This window comes from Alligator sinensis, unplaced genomic scaffold (genome assembly GCF_000455745.1).
Source record: "Alligator sinensis unplaced genomic scaffold, ASM45574v1 scaffold681_1, whole genome shotgun sequence".
NCBI classification, from domain to species: Eukaryota; Metazoa; Chordata; order Crocodylia; family Alligatoridae; genus Alligator; species Alligator sinensis.
In genome coordinates, this window is record NW_005842315.1 from 1,022,653 (window position 1) to 1,044,441 (window position 21,789).

At 43.0% G+C, this 21,789-nt stretch overlaps 1 protein-coding gene across 3 annotated transcripts in view; it reads right to left on the reverse strand.

Annotated features, from left to right (window-relative positions):
* Positions 1-6: 6 nt before the first annotated feature.
* TMEM65 (transmembrane protein 65) overlaps positions 7-21,789 on the reverse strand; it is a 90,923-nt gene continuing 69,140 nt past the window's right edge. For 2 of the 3 annotated variants that reach the window (XR_003095187.1, XM_025209900.1), the window contains one exon: positions 3,099-5,555. Coding sequence is in view for 1 of the 3 variants with exons in the window: in XM_025209900.1 (XP_025065685.1) it covers positions 5,372-5,555 (184 nt within the window). In the remaining 2 variants the exon portion in view is untranslated. Of the gene's footprint in view, positions 2,203-3,098; positions 5,556-21,789 lie in introns of those variants that run through there. The other variant, XR_003095186.1, reaches the window with a different exon arrangement.

Consider the following 21,789-nt stretch of genomic DNA (forward strand, 5'->3'; position numbering starts at 1 on the left):
AATGCCGATTCTCTGCTGAACACACTATAATTTCTCCTACCCTGTGAAAATATATGCACAAGAAGAGATTGCTCACATTCAAGTTCAACCAAGAATTTGGAAAATTTGCATGTGAAAAAATAATGCTTTAAATTCCTGCATCTGTGATATAATACTCAAAGGCAGAGCAGACCTTGGGTTGGGTGTCCTCTTGCAGTTCACACATGCAATCCAGTCAGTTTGAGCGAGCTGTGCATCTGTCTGGTTTGCTCTGAGACAAAGGAGGCTGGATCCTCTCCATGCTGCTTTAGCACTCTTGCTTATAAGAACCTGCACAAACTTGTCAGTATATTGTTCAGATATGATCTCTACTTGTAGGCTTTTTTATGGTAAATGAATCTCGGCAAATGAGGCTCTGAAAATCTCTGTTGGTTTTTGCAAGCCAAATGATACTCCCTCAACACCCCATGTGCTCATTCTTTACCAGTGGCTAAACACGATTTAGCCCTGAACATATTCTCCTCAGTATTTCTAAACTCATTTTCTTGCTTTTAATGCCAGATCTGTTACACATCTGTTTGTCCGCTCTGCTCATAGGTGTGGGTGAGACCAGAAAACCTGTTATTCCAACACAACTTCTATTTAGAAATTGCAGCATTTCTACACATCATTAAGCCCTTGTACGAACTGCAAGCATTTTCAGGTGGCTCTTTAACAAAGCATTAGAAACTCCTGAAGCCTCCTCTCTCACTGTTAAGTTCTTCTCTCTTATCTGCTCCAAATTCTTTCATACGTATATGGAAGTGCTACTTCCAATTCCTTCAAGTCTCGGCAAGATTTCCAAGATATACTCAGGGATGACTTGCAATCCACCATGGTCTAATTTTTAATAATGCTTTCAAGAACATCTGCTTTATTTTGGGTTTCATTTTTACACACATTCAGCATCTCAGACAAACCAGTCACTCCTTATTACATGCAGACTGGTTATTTTTAACACTGCGTTGTGCTTTCTAACTGCCATACTTTCTACATATTGGGATGCAGTGCGAGAGTGAGGCAAATAAGGGAAAGCTTTGAGCACTACAGATCTGAGCTGTATTTGTATCAATAATTACTTAAACAAGAAAAGCTCTTTCCCCATGACTAATTCCCAAAGCATGAAGATGTGTGTTCTTCAATTCTTCATCTAAAAATGTATAATGTAACAAAACAATTCCCATCATGTACTACAATTTTCACACTAAATTTTGTACCTACTATAAAGAAATGTCATTGTCTCAGAATTCATTTTCTTGGCATTTATTCGTTGTATTAAGACTAGTTTAGCTACATCTCAAAAGTCACATCCAAGACCCCAAAAATACTGTTTAGCTGTGTACATTTAATTCAGTCGTGTCTTTTCAGCTGACTAGTTAAAATCCTTGTTTGTATTCTGAAGACATCTGGCTTATTTGCAATTTCCTATCCATACTTATTTGCTCATATGCTTGTCGTATTTATGCATTTAGTGAATGCTCTTGCTGCCATTTCCTCCAGCATGTCCAACAGGAACAAGAGAAACTCAATTTTATGCATCTCTTGGTTAAAAAGAAAAAAAAAGAGCTGAGCAGAAATGAAATCTTGCTACTGCTGCAAATTACCAGGAAGCTAAAACCTGAATGCAGAGCTCAGATTTTAAAATAAGCTTTTCATCAGAACTTCAGAAAATGTTTCTACATGATATTAATGCTCACAGTAGTCCATAAGATAAGAATTACTGGCCTCATTTTATGACTGGAGAAAGAGGTAGAGGATGACGTCAAGAAGGCCAGTACCTTCTTATTAAATGTTCTGTAGACAAAACTGCTATTCCAAAAATAAATATGAATATCTAGTGCTTAAGAGAGACATGTCAGACTTTCAGAGCTTTAGATTTGTGTGTGTGTGAGCGGCTGTTATCTTGCTCCATGGAAGTTGCTAAATTTGCTTCTAACTGGCAAAAAGTGGCATGTAGGATAGGAAAGGTCATTCTATTCTGAAATCATTATGAAGGGGAGGTGATGGTCTGTGCTGATTTTAAGCAAGTTTCTCACAGCTATTCTGTAGCAGAACTCTGACTGTAATTCCAGGCTGTGGGGTTGTGGTTTGTGTGTTGCATCACATCTTCTCTCTTGCTGCCTTTAGGGCCTGATTTGAAGCTCTTGCAATCAATGAGAATCTTCCCAGAGACCTCACTTGGATCTGAAACAATCCCACAGGAAAAATTACCATGGGTTCCAAGACAGTGCAAGTCACTCTGTGATGTTATAAAGGAGAGAGGATGTAACAGCATAGCCAGAGCTGAATCATGGCAGGGAGGCTATGGAGAAAGCACTGCAATCTTTACAGGTAAATATAAATTTCTTGATCCAAGATATGAAACAGCATTTTTCACTGAAGCAACTAGTTATTTTAAAGGCTTCATAGTCTTAGGTAATCTTAACTAGAAAAGGTATAATCAGTCTTGCATAAGACAGAATGGTAAACAAGCACAAGTGTGTTTGAAGAGCGGCTTCACAAAAGGTGAACAACTGCAACAGTTCCAAGAATGTATTCATGCAATAGCATGCACACCGTTTCTTGTGTGTTGCAACTTCTCTCTAACGATCTGTCAGACGAGCAGGGTTCAGGGCAAGACAGCATCATTATTCCCGCTCCCCCCCGGCTGCCCTCCAACACACACACACACACACACACACACACACTCTCTTCAAATGGCTATCTTTATCCAGGAGGGGATTCATCATTTTCAAATTAATAAATCTCCACCTAATTTTAGTATAGTACCTCACCCCCCAAATGCAATATGAGAGCTGTTGCCACTTTGTGAGTAAGAGTATAAGACGTGGCATACGTTCAGGCATGATTTTGGTATAGTTACGAAAAGAAAAATATAAATAGTGAGGATTTCAAAAACATCAGCATTGGCTTAAGTGTTCCTACCATAGTTGTACCATGCCCAGGAGTTCTATAACAGAGTTCACTGAAAACAGAAGTCAACACCAAATTCAGTTTTGAAAATCCTACTCCTCAAATATGTTTTTCAACACTGTAAATGTTTTTCTTCCCTCCCTCCCTCACTTCCACCCTATGTATTTTGCCCATTGTCTTTGAAAGTAAGTTCTGAGGATCCCAAACTACCTGTTTGTACTGCACCTAGCACCATGGGGTCCTGATCTTGGTTGAGGGTACAATTCCTACTATTACATAAACAAGGAATAGTACAAGCAGTATATTAATGGGCAACAACAAAATGACTGAATGATCCCCGGGGGGGGGGAATTAAAAAAAAAATTACAGGTTCTTTAGAAGCACTAACAGATGAGCAAACTGACTCCCACTAAGTGAAACGTTCCTTCTTTCCACAACCGTAGTTAAATATTAAAATATAAGATGCCCTAGAGGCCAGTATAGTTCCATTTTAAACTTTTAGACCCAAATATTTGCACTGCTTTATTTCACTTCCAGCCTTAAATTAGATTAAATATTAAAACAATCAGATTATTTGGTCTCTTTCCTTTTATATTTTGTTCAGTTCTGCATAAGAGGCAGTCAGGTTATAAAGCTTATTTGTGTTGTGCTCTCCTCTTCCCTTCCCACCTGGTATGATGCTTACGTTGGTATTTTTCAACTGTATCTTGGCTAGTAAATAGACTGGCATCATCTTTGTTGCTTCTAAATTTGTTTGCAAGAACTGTTCAGTTCTGTTTATCCATTCCCAAAGCTGTATCTTATGTTTGCATTTTCAACTGACATGAGGACACTCTTGCTATTCACATGGATAAGAATGACTGAAGGGGAATTAAGTTCATTAAAGATTTTTTCTTGTAGCATTCCCACTATAAAAGTCTAAAGTCTTAATGTTGCTCTTGCAATGGTAATTACACATGATTTTACTTCCTGAATGTCTCAAGAAAGCTAAAATTCTTGGTTCTAGGGGGATTGTGGGTGGACATTTCTTGGGTCTGGAGAAACTTATATACAACATGTTAAAAACTCTTATCCAGTCACCTCTGCCCAGACCCATAACTTGTTTGAGGTACAACATCTTATCAAGACCATCTAACAGGTGATAGAGAATCCAACATGTCCTCAGATTAGTTGATCTAATAATTAATTTCCAACACTGGGGAAAAATTTAATCTTATTTCTAGACTGCATTTTTCCAGAGTAAGCTTCCAACCAGTGGGTCTTATTGTGCCTATCTTGCTATATTAAACATATTAAACAGCCATCCTTGACTATCACTTCGCAATGTCAGTACTGTAGACAGTGACTAGATCACCTTTTATTTTCTCTTTGAAAAATTAAATGGAAGGCTCTTCAAAAGTTTTCACTACAGGGCTTACCATTCAAGAATGTCCTTGAACCATTCTTGTAGCTCTTTTCTGAACGCTAATCAGGTTTCAAACACTTTGGACATCTAGTGAGGGGCTTTGAAACCTATCAGTACCTGTACACATTTCAGAAAGAATGGAAAAAACAAACTTAATGCTTCCCTTCCCCCACTCTTTTGTTTAATACCATAAGAAAAAGAGCCTTTATTTCTTTTGGAAGATGAAGTAAAGACTAATTGCAATGCAGTTTGTAACTTAATACTTCAGTGCCATTATGGACTTCATGGAAGTAAGCTGTTAGTGACTGCCATACATTTTGCAGATCCTTAATCGATAGTAAACAAAGGAAAAAAGGAAAGCTATTGGGTATGATCATTTGTCTAGATGAAGGGATTTTTTGTTTTTAAGATAATCCATTTTTTCTCTCAGCAGATTTGGAGTATTTGAGCAAAATCACTGGAACTGGCAGGATGACCAAGTTTATTTTACAGCATTGGGACTCTCAGAATCACAGGGCTGGAACAAATCTCTCAGAACATCTAGTTCAGTTCCCAGATAGACCTGGTAATTGTATCTCCTGCCATAGTCCTGTACAATTTCATAAATAAGGCAACTGTATGCTACTGTCTAATTATGAGGGCTTGCTGTGTGAGGAAGTTTTGCACTGATGCACACAGTATAAATCCCAACGTACATGCTCTATATTGAGACAAAACCTAATTTTCAAATAAGGCATCTGACAAAGTAGGCTTTCCTCAACAAAAGCTTGTACTTTTCTGAATGAGTCTCTAAGTTGCCATCATACCCTGCCTTCTGAATCAGGGGGCATGTCTACATGTGAATTTAACCGTGCTTAAATTTAATGTGCATTAAGCATTTTTTGGCAGGTGTCTACACATGCTGGGACTTGAGACTAACTTTAATCCCAAATCACTCCAGTCCTGCCATGTGTCTCCTCCTGGGCAGTCTCCTGGATGACATCTGCCTCCCACCAGGCCAGCTCCCATGCCTCTTGCACGTGCTGCTGCACGTGCTCATATGCAGCCCAGTTCTCCACCACCGCCACTGCCACCAGCCATTGGAGCAGGATGGTACAGTCCATGGTGTGCCACTTGCATAGCCAGCATGTCCAGGCAGCTCCAGCAGTGGGTGTCAGTGACCCTGATGTGGCACTCCTGCAAGGCCCTGCAGCCTCTCCCCCACATCCAGATGTTGGCCCTGCAGAGGCAAGAAACAAAAGTATTTTGTGCAAGTTTGCAACACTGCATAGATAAGATGCTCCACACCAAGAGCCCTGCACTGCTCAGCCTCAAATTGGAGGTTGGCCAATGGTGCCCAGGGACCATGGTAAGCTATCTGGGCAGGGCTGGGCCCAGGCACCTGCCTGCCAAGACCCCCCGCCCCCCAATTGCTCCCCTGGGACCGGTGCTGGCTGTAGGCAGCCTGCCTCCCCCTTCTTTTCAGGGCAGGCCAGGCTAGCAAGCTAGCAGCATCTGCTTCCACAGCAACAGACTCTGCTCCCCCTTTCTCTCCCTGCAAGCCAGCCACTCTGCTGTGCTACCATCCAGCCCACAGCACCTGACTCAGGCTGCATGGGGCTCCTGGGCAATTGAAGCAAGGGGCAGGGTGCCCCCCCTGCCCTGCCCACAGGGGGCCTTTCTGAGGAGGTGCCACAAAGCCAACTCCCCCCAACTGTGAGTGCACCCCAAACATGCCCCTTCTTCGTGTACCCCAGGCAGTGCATGATGAGCTGTTTGTGCAAGCGGAGGGCTGCCTGAGCCACTACACCCTGCTGCTGTTGATTCTGCTCATGACCCGGGAATGCTTGCGCTGCTGAGCTACGATGGTATGGGGGGAAACCCAGGCTGCCCTGAAACCTTCACCACTGCCTGGAGGGCTACCTCTGGCAGTCCTACATGCCACTGGCATCAACACCTTCCTCAGCATGTGAGAGGTCTGTGCACACCTAGCTGTGGGGTCACAGGCTACTCAAAGTTTTGAACTATGTCCTGCCTTTCTGCATGGTGTGGGGGGTGGGAATCTGGGGCCAGGGGACTGCGGGCAAGCCAGGCAGGGAGCAGGGCCAGGGCCAGGGCCAGGGCTGACCAGGTGTCCAGGGCTGGCAAGGCTGGAGGCTTGGCACGGGGCTCCCCATCAATGATGGCATCATTGATGCACTCAGTGTCCATGGCCTGCAGTGTGCCAGCTCCTCCCACCCAGGGGAGGAACTGATGGCCAGCAGTGGCATGGCTGGCCACTCCTCATGGTGGGGTGTGGGGCTTGGCCAAGAGCAAAGCAGCCACTAGGCAGGGCTCTCTGATCTGCCACTGGATTCAGCAGGTGCAAAGGTTGGGGGGAGGGGGGTTCTGAATGACATGTCACCAGAGGCATCAGGTTGGGGTGCAGTGAGGGCAGGCCACCCCTGCTGATGGCACTCAGGGTTGCAGCCCATCTCCCAGGGCGCCAAAATATGGGTTAGCTCCCACATGAAGGACATGGTCTTTTGGGCACAACCAGACCAACAATTGAACATGGTCATGGCTACCCACTGTATCCACAAGACCTTGACCTTCATGTGCCACTGCCACACCAACCAGGAGTGGCTTCGCATATGCATCCCACCTGATATGGCCTCATAAATGTGGGCATTTGAGCATCCACCCCACGTGAATGGCCTGTGGACATCAGCTCTGCCCCACAGCACCACGAGGTCATGCACCTTCTACTGGATCTAGTTGGAGGCCTGAGTGCTCAGAATGGGTGTGGACACATGGGCAGGGCTGGGGCTCAATGGGGACAATGTGCTGGACATGCTCCCCAGGCTGGCTGTCTGGGTCCCTGTGTGGCTTTCCCTGTGATGTCAGCCCTTCAAGGCTGTGAAAATGCCTAGATTTCTGTAGACACTCAATTCACTTATAATTGAAAGTACCAAAATAAGAATGAGAAGCAAAGAATATCTGAATTCTAATTAGACTCCAGAAACAATGTCACCTTCTTCCAAATGACGTTTAAATCAGCATGGCTCAGACAGAAAACATTCTAAAATGAGCTCACGAAATAATTCACTAGTTCATTTGTCTGAGCATGTGAATAGTTATATGCCAAGGATTCCCGACACTTCATCAACAGCTTTGTTTCTTTGAAAGGAAGTTGTTATCATTCATGTAATGTTGGCCAGCTGCTGCATTTCCCCTCACCTTTCTCTCTTGCCTTCAGAAATACCCTATTAAACTCACAGGTGCAGTGTTCTGTTGGAGCACAACATGCTGGGAAAGCAGTTAACAAGCAAAACAGTGTCTAATTTGGAGACAAATTCTGATCAGCCCTGGGCCCTGCCAGGGTGTAGACACAGGCAGGAACAATGGAATTTCATTAGATATTGCATCCTGCCAACCCATACACAGCTCGGGATTTTCACCCATGCAAGCTAGTAACAACATAACCATTTTTATCTGCAACCTCTCTCAGCTGCTCTGGCTCTCCTCTGCGTCTAACAAAATAGCCAAAACTAGTAACCTCTCTCTCTTCTCAGTATGATGGACAACAGGCTATTTGTGAGGTATTATTAGTCTGCTTAGAGCCAGAAGGTATAAAAACCATAAGGACCTAGCCCTCATCCTGCATCTCAAGAGATGATGTGCTAGGAACTACTAACTGGTATCTTTATTCATTACTGGCATCTTAGGTACTATATAGTCAAAGCATCTCACAGTCTTTAATGTGTGTACTCACGGCACACTTTGGGATTGGGCACTGCTATTAGTCCAGTTTATATACTGACATCTGAGGCACAAGGCCAGATGACCTGTCCAAGATCACACAAGAAGTTTGTTCCAGAGCCAAGAGTGGTACCAAGTCTCTTCAATCCAAGCTGAACTATCATTTCCCTTAAGAGTTCCTGCCCAGTCTGCTCATGACTCTTACAGGTTTTAAAACATAGACAGTGGCATAGGCAATCTTGCTTTTTCCACCTCAGTGACACACTTCCTCCCTCCCCAACTTACAGGTTCTTTTACAGGCAGCTTGTAAGATGTATAGTGTACTCCTGTTTGCATACTGGATAAAGAAATAGTTTGCTTAGCCGCATAATACAATGCAAGTCCCCATGTTTTGCCTATTGCTTAATGTAACATTGGTAATCTCCATAACCTGAAAACTGTTTGAAGCCTTGATAATGATGGGAAACAGGCAGTTTGGGGACTATTAATTCGGGTGATTGCTGGCTATCACCCTAAACACACCAAAAAAGCTGGGATATACAGCCAAGCCCTCAGATACCATCGCATTTGTACTGAAGAGAACACCCGGGATTGCCACCTCACCAATCTTAAAAAGGCTTTCACCCAACAAGGACACTCCTCCAGAGAGATAGACTGCATGTTTGAAAGAGCCACCCGGATACCACGTGAAGAACTGCTGCAGTACAGAAGAAAACCCCCCACAAATCGCACACCGCTGGTTATGACATATCACCCCTCCCTTGAACCTGTACGGAAAATGCTCAAACAATTGCAACCCATACTAGAAAGAGACCCTATTCTTAAAAAGAGCTTCCCAGAGCCACCCATCCTAGCCTTCAAACAAGCACCGAACCTTGCTAACCTCATCACCAGAAGCAAACTTCCTCAAGCCCAGAACACACCGAAAGGGTCCAGACCGTGCCGTGACAAGAAATGCAAAACCTGACAACACTTCTCCACCACCCCCACTATTACTACACCCCACAACAGAGCCATCAGCATCCCAGGATCTTACAGCTGCACCTCCAGAAATGTAATATATCTCATCCAATGCACCAAATGCCCTGATGGAAAATACATAGGAGAGACCAAACAACAACTGTGCACCAGAATGAATGCACACCGGAAATCTATCCAAGACAGAAACACCCAATTACCGGCGGGGGCACATTTCTCACAAGAAAACCACTCTCTCTCCAATCTCGCAGTCCTGATCCTCAAAGGAAACCTACAAAACACTTCCCAGAGATGAGCCTCTGAACTCTACTTCATCAACCTCCCGGATACTAAAAATCATGGACTAAATATAGACATTGGATTGATGACACATTATACCTGCCTGACATCTGACTCCCCAGGTATCTCTCCACTTTCATCCCCCTTCTCTCTGCCTCTCCCCCCACCCCCGCCTGTGTGTCAGCCATTGACTCCTCAATCTACATTCTCACTGACTACCTGTCTTGTATGCATACCAGCCCAGGCACTGGCTTCTTTACTTTTCATTCCATGCAGGAAGAGCACACACCAACTGCTGACACTTCCTTAGCCTGACAAAGGGTTTTTGAACCCGAAAGCTTGCTTAATAACTGTTCACCAACTATTTGGGTTGGTCTAATAAAAGATATCAGATTCACCCAAGGAACCTTGTCTGCCTGTGTCCTTATACCAACATGGCTACAACCTACACCCCTGCTCTCTGCAAGTGCATATTTCTGAAGCTATGCGCTTAAACAGAATACATTCTGGAAATGTTACTGAAATGTGGCCCTTGTAAAAATCAAGGGCCTAATATACCCTAGAGTCATCATTTAATGGCATGAATCATACAGTTACATGCCTTATTTTCTATAAGGAAAGCGTGCCGTATCCCAAGGAGCATTCACCCTAAACAGGTCGACTGGTGGTGTGTATTGCTTGTGTATTGAACTTCAAATATTAACAAGCTAGAAAAAAAGAAATGCAGTTAACAAGAAAAGTGTGGCCATAAACAAGGAACAAAGCAGTATGAATTCAGATGTGGTCCTCAAAGATTCATAGGAGGCAGATTTTAACATGGGAGGGAGGTACTGGTTAAATTTTTATTTCTGTATCTCCATGCTTATAGGGAAAGGAACATTATTGACCAGAGTGCCTTTCAAAATGCAGATGCTACAATTAACAAGAAGGGTAGATTCCCTCAGCAAGTCACTGACGTCGTCAAAATCTCCCAGGCTGAACTCCCAAAACTTTCAGTGGCTGTTCACACTTATACTGAATTTTATTGGTGTCGGCAATGAACTTTCCTTTTAATGCTTGCTAAAACAACTCTGCAATGGAGGTTTTAGTACAGCGATTCTCAACCAGGGTGCAGCGGCACTGTTGGGCGTACAAACACCTACACATGATTAACAAGATAGAGAGATTTCAAATAGGGCTCCAGAGTGCCAAAAACATCCTGACTTGTGTTGCAAAGAACTCGGGTCACAACAAGGATTGTTCTATTATGTTTCTGTAGTCAAGAAATGGGTGAACACTAAGAGCTGGCATTTTCCAAGGGATGCCTCAAGTATAACAAGGAGTGCCTTGAGTTTAAAAAGGTTGAGTGCCAGAGTAACAGACAGGCACTCCATATTTGTGAAACCCTGGGTCAGCATTAAACCTATGCTGCCATTTTCAGTTTTAAACCCCTAGATTATAGATATTTTGTTCAAATACTGGTAGGGTTTTATATAGTACTGGAGTTTGGTAATGATAAGCCTTTAGTTTCATAGGGCATCAGATACCACAATGATGGACAGAATCAAAGAGCAGATTATCCCAAACACCAGTTCCTTATGCCACACAGCTCCCTGGACTGAACCCATCATCAGCACGTGCCCACAAGCAGAAGGAGAAACCTGCATGGTTGGTTAGCTGCTCATACATCCCGATCATTCAAGGTTACATTTCAATATCTTCCTTCTAAAACCTACCAGCTAATGAAGCCTGACTGATTCATAAGGCTTCAGACAAATTGCTTCTAAATTCATTTAAAAATGTGCCTGTTACTGTGAAGGAACCAAAGGAAAACTGAAGGGTCTGGTCTTGTGAGAAGTGATTGTGATTTTACAGTTTAAAATGATGGATGTAACAAAGACTTGTGCTCACTTACCCTTCTAGCAAAGATTAAAATCATAATAGTGCAGAGATGGTTTAGGTCTTTGATTTAATCAAAAACTTCATTCATGCTTCCTAGCTGGAGCTGACCTGGTACGTTGCAAGGAGGCAGTCATAGTCCTTTCACTGTCTAATTTACCCAGGCCTTTCTGGAGTAAATGACCCATGAGAAGATGCAGTGCCTGTTCTAAAGAAGGGCATCAAGGGGACAGTATAATGTTTAGCTGGACCTCTAAGGTGCAAATTCAAAGATCATACCTGATGCATATGTAGGCACACACCCTCTAGCCATGATGCTGAATTACCCTCCCTGCCCCGTTTTGCAACCTTTCTACTCATGTCAGACTAAAAACATGCTCCTCTCTCCTCCAACCCCCACCCACGTGTCTCTTACCTACTTACCTGGCTTGCTGGTTGCCAAAAGAGGATGCTGTGGCCTGCTTCTCTCTGGGAAGGTGATAACTTCTTCCTCACATGCTATAACTTCCATAGCTACTTGTTCCAGGAACGTGTGGTGGAAGAGTTTTAAACAGGATGGAAAGAGTCTAGGCCTAGCAAGGACATATCCAGTCCCAAGCTGCAGCTGGAAGTAATCAGAGGACCTCCCTCAGGAAGAGGGCTTCACCCATACTTTATAAGCCTTTATAAGCTTGAAGCAGATAGGAGCAGGCTGTCCTGGCTTGTGGTCTTGGAATACAGGTGCCCTACCTGAGCACCCATGTCTCAGTCCATTGCAGATGGTGACTTCCTGCAGTGGGGGCAATGGATTGTCAGATTTTCCTGTTTCTTTATTGGCCCTCTGGTCTCTCTACTCACAACTCTAATGCTCCCCTCCACCACCATTGCTATTGCTTCCTTTCACAGCAGGCCAAATGCAAGAAGAGGGATAACTGTTTCTTCATGGGCAACAATCAGCATCTCTGTCACTGCCAAGCAGCAGACAAAAGGACAGATCCAGAGTTGTAGTATTGGCCAGACATCAGACTGCAGGGCAAGGTCAGGAATCATGACTGCTTCTTCAGGATGCCAAAGGTCAAGTATTAAATGAGAGTTCGGCTCGGAAGCTGTAGCCACAGGCTCAGAGGTAGGCTACGTTGGGCAGACTGCTACAGCTTCCCTCCAAGTCCTTTACGCAGCTGAGCCACTTCTTTCTTCTTGTGTGGCACAGACCAGTTGCAATCAAATACAGGAACCAATTGGGCCAGTGACTTCAGAGGTGTCATCCTATTTCAGATGATGGCAAGTCTTCCTGAATAATGAGCTCTTACCCTATATTATGACAGTCTTTACAGGCATCCTGGACTAATAGGTCACCAGGCCTTGCAAGAGCTTCTAGGACATGACTGTCATCCATGGGGCATTTGGAAGTCAGTACAGCAGTGTAACATTGCTATACTTGAGCTCCCTAAATCAAACACCAACCAGCTTTGTAAGTTTATAGCAAAAAATAGACCTTTAACCCATGCTACACCATATGCTGGCCCAAGATTTGAAAATTATTTTTCAGCAGCATTTTTTGTCATTTCATTTTTAAATTAGAGCCAAAGCTTGTGAAAAGAGCTGAACTGTCATTAATTACAGTCCATCTGAACAAGGCAATAACCTCTACACATACAACTACCACACTCAAATGACTTCCTAGAGTGTTTTCTGCTCCTGTATTTTATCCCATAAATCACAATCTTAATAGTCTACGTATAGGGACCTTTCCCAAATTGAAACTCAAATTAATTGTCCTGTCAGTGAACGGTAGCAACACCTATGCTATCCATTACATTCCTCTTCTACCTCTGACACCTTTCCTGTACTCTGCCCTCTGAGCAGCCTTGGTAGAAACATAGCTGAATTCAGTGTTTAAAATACTGTGTAAATCCCCTTCCTCCACAGAAATAATGTTCCTTCCCCTGGAATGACCCAAGGCCTTGGGATAGCAAGAGACAACTGTGGACAACTAATAGCAAGCACCACATGCTTCATTAAAACTATAAACCACTGCTACAGCCAAATAGGATCACAGAAAAATAGGGCTGGAAGGGACCTCACAAGGTCATCTAGTCCAACCCCCTACTCAAGGTAGAATCATCCATGACTAAACCATGTCAGCCAAGTAGAGCCAGTACTCCAGGTGAAGCCCCACCAGTGCCAAATAAAGTGGAAGAATCACCTCCCTTGATTTGCAAGTGATAACTCCTGTTAATACAACATAGTATGCTGCTGGCCTTTTTTTGAAACAAGAGTACACTGTTGGCATATTCACTGAGTACATACTCAGCTTATGGTCTACTATAACCCCCAGGTTCTTCCCTGCAGTACTTCAGCCTAGCCAGTCTGTATTTCTGCACACAGTTATTTCATCTCCAGGACTATGCATTTGTTCTTGTTAATTGTTGATTATTTCTCTAGTCTCTCCAGGTCATTCTGGATCTTAGCACTACCCTCCAGAGAAACTGGAAGTCCACTCGACTTGGTGTCATACGCAAATTTGCTAAGCGATTACTATATCCAACGGTGCTCAACCTCCTCCTTGGTGGGCCGGATGGGTAGTGCCCAGTCTGTCCATGGGTCAGCTGGTAGTCCCTATCCAGCACCCAGGGCAAGCATGGCAGATTCCCATCCAGCTGCCTGGATGGGGGTGGAGGGTAGCCCGGCTCTGCTGCGGGAGGAAGTTTTATCCAGCCCTGTGGGGTTGGGGACAATAGACAATAAAAACAGAGGTATCCTCAGAGGTGAGAAGCCAATTAAACAAATTGCACTGAAAAGGAAAGCAGGTTGAGATTACAGCTGAGAAATTTTTCAAATGTGGGGCTTATTCAGCAAACATAATGGAATTTGAGATAAATCAAAATTACTAATGAATTTGTGCAGAAAAAATATTAAGAGTTAAAAAGTTTCATTTTGACACTGAATTGTTGCTTAAAGATGCCGTTTTATTTGATACCTGCCTGAATTTAATATACCAAGAGTCTAAAAAATGTGAAAACAAAGTGTAATATGATTTGGGCCAAATCCAGAATGACGTTTCCTTTTAGCTTTTCAGCTCAGCTACCAAAGTGAAAAATCAGTTGTTTACACAACTTCCAGTGGGGGAGTCTTCCTCAAAAAGTATAAGATGTGGATAGAGAGCATTTTGGATTAGACACTTATGCTAGACTCAGATGCAGACATTGCTTTGTCTTGCATGACCTCTACTTTTGTTTCTTGCTTTGCAGATAAAAAAACAAACAAAAACCTAAGCCCGTTGGTAAATACAGAACAGCAGAGTAGCTAGTCAAAAGATGCATTTTTAAGACGTTCCTGTCATTAAAATGGCTTTTAAATTACCTAGTTATTTACCTTGCTGTCATATTTACCAATCTAATGGAGATTTATACCCAGAATGGATTCTTTGTACAATTAACCCCAACCAACCAGCAGGCTTTTGTTTAGTAATCTACAGCACAGCAAGAGCACGTTAGCTAAGCCTATTATAATGTCTTGTGAAAAACAAAAGAAAATATAAACATAAAAGCAGTTTATTAATCTTTCCTGGAAAAAAGAATTTCACATTAAGAAGTCATTTAGACTGAACTACAAAATGGCAGAAGGGTAAAATGAACCACACTGTGTGTTTGATCTTGCTGGGGAGCAATAGCAATTTCTTTCCTATTGTGGCAAGTAATACCAAAGAGGACTGTTTTGCCTGTGATGTCTAAAGAGTTGTCAAAGTTTTGCTCAAAAGCTGTCAAGGACAGTGGTGAGAAGAACCATCAATTTTAGATTACAGTATTTTACTGACAGCTGCAAGTATATTACAACATCATGTTAACGAGATACAGTAGACTCTATTAGGTTTCTACATGCAAACTTTACATTGGCAAAACCCAGGCATCAAAGTCTGAAGTGATTAGGCTTTAAAATGATTGAAGAAAATGGTGAAGTTTCTAAATTATACAAATGGCATGGGAATGGGTATCTATATTAGATCGCTAGACAAGAAGATGCTACTTGATGTACTGTTGTGTTATCTGAAGCTGAAGATGTATCCCCTTTCCCTTCAATAAAATTTTTCCTTGTCCATACAGACTCAGTGCTTGTGAGACATGGACACTGCAAGACTGAAAGAAAATACTTTGTGTCTTCCTCAAGTTTCTGGGGGACAGCTAAGTAGTAGTTAGAATGAAAGGAGGAACCCTTAAACATTTGAATCAACCCCTTTGCTGCCCAGAACAACTGACTAGAGGATGGCATTCAGATGCAGGTGTTTTTAATTTACCGCTTTCCCAGAACAGAAAACCTTGTAGTTTTAAATAAAGAACCATGACAAGCAGCACTTTGCAATTTGTGTTAAAAAACCACAGGCATAACACTGTCAACTGTTTAAATTGCTTATTTTTTCTTTGTTTTTTTTAAAGAAACTTAATCATTGTGACAGAAAAAACACTGGAGAACTAGTGGGGAAAAAACCCAGACACATTGTAACCAGCAGCTAAAGATGTAAGAATTTTTCATTCCTGGCTAATTGTGACAAACTGGCTAATCATGCCCAGATAGATGAGGAATTAAATATCCCAAGTATCTAATAATTTAAGCCATCATACATTCTTGCCTCTGTAATGATGAAGTAACTAAGTTTACTGGCAGTTTTTCATTATGGTATTAAGCAAATGAACAATCGTTAGGGAGAGGAAACAGTTACTTAACATGAAATGGATGGGAAAGACAGGGATAAATGAAAGTGGTTAATGAGAATTCTTAGTATTTACTTTGCATTTCATACGAAGGCACCAACAACTTCATGGTAATGTTTGAGTGGTCTTACTTAAATGCCCATTTTCTGATATTCATCATATTAGTAGACTTACAGAGTAGAAATAGCTAGTAATTACTTTTGTTTCTGCATTTCATTTTAAAACAGACATTCAGAATATTTATTATGTTCTTACACCTTCATTGGTTTTCATGACTACAAACTTGGCTTTCAATTTCCAAAGGGTTCTTGTACTCATTTCCACAAGGGAAAAAATGAAATTATTTACTGTACCTGAAAACCTGATCTTTCAGAAATGGCTGGCCTCCTGCTGAGCTGTGGATATTGGCAAGCAAGACAGCAGAGCTGCAGGATTTTGTATTTAAAAAGAGGTCTCAAAGTTGGTTTAGGGTCCTGAATAATGTGCTGCTGGCAGTCATTTAAAATTAATATACAAAATACAGTAGTGTTTACTATTTAGATTGTGTCATAGGTGGCTTTATAAATCTGTGAGATTATACGTTACAATTAGACCATGTTGAGAGCACTTAAAACTCGAATGATAACACATTAACCCTCATTAACAAGTGCTAAATGACTACTAGGCATCTTAAAAGTTACTCCACTTTGAGGGAGGATTATATTTGAGCTGTGCTACCTAGCTTGAGTTAACTCAGGGGCAGGCAATTATTTTGGGCAGAGGGCCACTTGCTGAGTTTTGGCAAGCCATCGAGGGCCGCATGACAGGCAGCCCAGGGCAGATTAATATTAATTTTCTAAATTTTTTAGGGGCCCCGTGGTCCGAATAGAATGGCCTGGCGGGCCATATCCGGCCCCTGGGCCACATTTTGCCCACCCGAGTTAACTTCTGCCTGTTCCCCAAGATAAAACCACCAATTTCTGATCCCACAGTATCCCAGGAGGCAGAGGCTCCCAGGTGGACTAGCCATCATCCAGGACTCTATGGCTCTGGACTGAGAGCTGAGGACAGCTGGGCTACAGGTGAATGGGGAGGGAGGGAAAAGGATTGAAGGGGGGCAGGGAGACTGAGGAATGGGGGGCATGGGTAAGGGGAGGAAAGAAAGAGGGGTGGGGTGAGGGATATTGGGGAGGTAGGTGGGGAGCTACCAGGCTGCTTTCTCCTCTGCCCCCCACCACCTGGCTCACCCCTTCCATGCCCAGATTGCTCCCCTGCCATCCCAAATGCCCCCTCTGCCCCCTTTATGCCTTCCCTGATCAGCCTGAGAGTGGTAGAGGTGCCAATGGATGGGGAAGAACAGAAAAAGTGAGAAAGGAAGAGGTGTGTACCAATTGGAAGAGTCTTTCCTATTAGTTACTAGTGTTCAAGGAAAATATCTTGTTCCATAAATTGTACAACTCTCCCCCAGACACCCAAGTGATTGGCCCCTAAGGATAAACTCCAGATCCTGGTATCACACATCTGTAACCTTCTCCCCTGCACTCTCTTGCCCCCATTTCACTGCCACCAAGTCTAGGACTGTACTCCATGCTGCTAAACACTGGAGGTTTCCTTTCTCTTAAAGGGACGGTCAATTTGAACAATCCTACACTGTGCACTTACTATAGCTGGAAGGAATAGCAACAGATCTTTGATAGAAAATAGTTTTGACCTGTTTTAAATTGGTTTTGTCCATTTTTCAGCCACTGGCATATAGGCAGCCAGAGAGACTCCCCCTTGCTGGGGAGCCGGAAACCCCTTCTTACAATTTATTTTAAGGATTTTTCCTACAAGTAGGAAATGCTGGGTCAGCAGTTCATCTGATGCATGCCTATGCCTCAGTGGAGCTAGTCTGACTTAAACCACCTAAGGACTTAACTTGGGGAAGGAAGTTTTAAAAATTCACTGTCCTTTAAGTAACCTGCCAGGAAAAAAAAGTTTCCTTTTTTTCCCCCTCAGAATGTGAGTTTTCCCCTCAAAATTTCTTGAGTCTAAGGTGCAAGATGAGCAAGATTCAGTCTGTAACCAATGACAGCCTGAGGATCTAATAAATAAAACTAGGAGCTGTATGCCACTAGATAAGATGCGTTTCAAGTGACACAGATATCTCTTACCTTTAGCCTTGAGGCATCCTAAAACCGCTCCCTTTTTATTTATATAAAACCCCATTATTTATATTTTATCACAGGTTTTTCAAACCATTGAGACTTTTTCTTCCCCTCTCAAGGGGACATTTGATTGCTAAAGAACAGGGTAGGTGAGATGAAATATAGATCCAATGAAAATTTGAGATTCCCTAAAACATTTGAGAAATAGATTTTCTGTGGAGCCTGTGACATATATAGCATACAAAATACATGATGTTACAGTGCGACAGGAAGGGGTTTTGGCACTTGTTTAGGGAGAGCTATCCATTTCACTTGTGGCTTTGCCTCCAATAAGTGGTGTACCTGTCCTGAACTCATGCCAATACAACCTTTGTATCACGTCACCTTGTATTCTCTCTGAAGCACTCCCAGTGCTGCACATAGGGTAAGGCTAGCCAACACTTTCTTGGACAAGACTTGGGTTTCCATAATTTTCCCAGACTTGAACCATTTATCTGATATTTCCATTCTAGGTGTGCACATCACTTTAATTTTGTTGGGGGTGGGGTGGGGGGCAGGACAGGGATGGGAGTTGTGGCAAAAATGGCTACTTCTAATGAAAAAAAATGTAGCCACCATTTCCTATGATCATGCAACCCCTGCCTCATTTATTGCACAGCTTTAAGGTTTATAATGAGAAGCAGGAACTGCAGGAAGGAAAAGGATGGCCTTGGTCCTGCCCTACTGAGATGCACTTGACTGCCCTTCCCCCTCCACCCCCTTGCAAACTTGTCCTGCAATCCCATCTCACTATGCAGATGGAGATGGTAGGGCTGTGGATATGCTGCCACAGCAATACACGCAAGCTGCTTCCGGTGTAAGCAGCTTGCTTACAAGTGTAGTCATGACTAGGGACTGGATTTAAGCAGATGCTTAGGTGCTTTCCTGAATCAAGCCTCGGCATCCACATGGCAGAGTGCTTTGTCATAGCCCCACTTATCTGTGCAGGCTTTCCCCCTGCTATGCTAAGAAATCAAATGTTAAGAAAAATCAGCACAATAAAACCCTACCCTCCGGAGCTATGTGCCCTTACGGGGACAAAGTACACCTTCATAGATGATGATTACTCAAGGCTGGTTAACAATCCACTATGGGATGCCACTTCACATCTACACCCATTCTAGACTATTTTAGTGAGTAACTGGCCAATGCTAGGCCTGTGGTACTAAGGGTGGCATGTACAGCCTGTGATGGGTTTGCTGTTGAGTGTCATTCGGTTACATTCCCTTTTTTCCATTTATGTGAAGAATCAGGGCAAATGTCATCCAATACCTACCTGGATCAGGGGACAAAGATCCATAAGGGAACTATTGCCTGTACACCGTATGCCAGCAGCAGATATGTGTGAGTACATGTGAGCAGACTTAGTCATGATTTTCTACTATAAGCCAGCAGACAGTCCTTTACTTTTGATGTGACCATAGGGGTAAATCTTGAAACATGTAGGAATATGTGAGGGGTGAGAGGGAGCATGGCTGTGACGCATGTGAATTTAGATGCATCATCTCCAGGAAAAGTAATTACTTTAGAAGTAGGAGAAATGTTACCCGAGGTGGCTCACACAATGTGGTGAGTGCCAAAAAGCTATTCTATTACAGTGGTGTCTTTGCGATCTTGCACATTTGAATATATTTGCGTTAGGACACAATCCTGTCTGTTCCCCTTCTTCTCTCTCACTCTCCCAACCTTCAGTTAAAAACACCAGATGACGCCAGAAAGAAATCATAAAAAACTCACACCACATCGTGTTTTATTATGGCAGTAAAAAACCATTGTGCTCTTGTGCTGCGAAGCTATTAATACTTATCTATCGGAGTAAGCCACTTCCAACCCGTTAGTGGCACTAAATATTACAACACCTGTGGTGTAAGATTGTGTAAAAGAAAGGATCAGTTCTTAAATCAAGTCCACAAATTCATTTAGTGTTTCTACTTTACCTGAAGTTGAATTCAGTGAAGTTTAATTTTAGCTGAGGGCCTTAGTAATAGTAATAAAGACACCTTTCACTTCTAAATCATAATTTTCCTTTGGTTGTTGGCCAGGCAAAACCCAAGTTCCTGATTCTCTGGTATCTTTCCGTACATGAAGGGAGCAAGTCATGTTAATAGAGGTCCTAACACACAAAAATCCATGTTACATATCTTGGTTCGCAGACTGAGGCCTGAATACTGCTAGAGTACAGCACTAACTTGCCCTCTTGATGGGCAGTTAGCAGCAATCCCAGGACCAGTTTATTAGCAGTACAACATGAGAAAACATGCATTATTGCTATCTTATGCCTGTAGCCTAAAAGATCACCAATCACCAAAGCTGCTACTGCAAAACCTTTCATCCTCACTTGTATATTCTCTGTCATTTACGTAGCTGTTACAATTTATACTCAGCCACACGGCTATGTAAGCGATAAGTGAAGCACACAGGCAATTCTTCCAATGTGATTTTTAGTCATACAGAAAATATAGGGCTTAGAAATGTAACGGGATGAACTTATTTGGCGTTTGTTATTCAGGATGGCAGACAAGAGAATCGAATGGTGCCTCTGTCTTTCAAGTCCCTGTCTAAGCCACTAACAACTATCGCGCTACCTTCTGCACACCATCAGGCAGTTCAGATTTCTTCACTTTAGACCTAGGATATTAAGCTCACTTAACCCACCTTGGATCTGGATCCATCTCTGGTAGCAGGGCACGTGGTGGCAGTATTAACTGCCACAGGTACCTGAACCACTGTCTTGGCTCAGGGGACCATGGGGATTATTGCAACCATCTCTCACCCTGCCCCAGTTTCCAGACCTTCCAGAAGCCCCACATACTGTTTGATACCCCTTCATTAGACAAACCCTAGCTAAAAACCCTGAATATAACAGTGACAGCAGGAGCCAGAACTTAGGTCTCACTTTCCATAATGGAGTACCACAACTGCAAAGGCTGCTTGCTTTTTCCTTGCTTTCCTTCCAGCCCCATGACACTTCCATTTTTGGCTGCCTCATGACTGAACCTCAAACAGATGAGTGTCAAGTGCTCCTCACCTAGTCTCTTCTACAGCATGGGTGAGGGACACTCTTCCGAGAAGGAGATCTGGGTTAGGGAATATGAACCCACATCTCCTATTTCCTTCATGGATACTATAACCTGTAGGCTGTTAGGCTAGAGGTGAATGCTACACAACTCTTCTGAATCACCCATCTTCAAATACTTTAGGCACACGATCGCAAAGTTGCAACTAGTTATATGAATTGCCCCCACACGCTAGACGCGTGGGCAGAGATACATAATGGATAGCTGGAGGAGAGCAGGAAATCAGACCCCCCTGATATCTTGCATTTCCCACTGGCAACCTCCAAAGATGTTCAGTCTTTCTGAACCTTTCGGAGGTCACCCCTAGTCTACATACAGAGCATTGCGATATGTGATACTGAACCACTCTTAAGCATCTCTGAAGTCTTTCCATTGGCTCTATAGTGACATTGGATGATAACATCTCTCACATGGGACAGCTGCTACTCAAGTTATCATGTTACCAAACTTACCAGGGCAGTGCCTGAGAATTTCAATCCTGCCTACAACACTTAAGAAGAAACATTTTTTTTAATTAATGCTACTAATTAACAAAAATCTTAGGGTGCAGACAGAAGTACAGCTCTCAGCTGTAACTGAGAACGGTTTGCAAGAAATGTTCTGAGTTACAACGATCCCCAGATCAAACAGAAGTTCACTGTTGGATCCAGGGGGTGATCCGAGGGGGG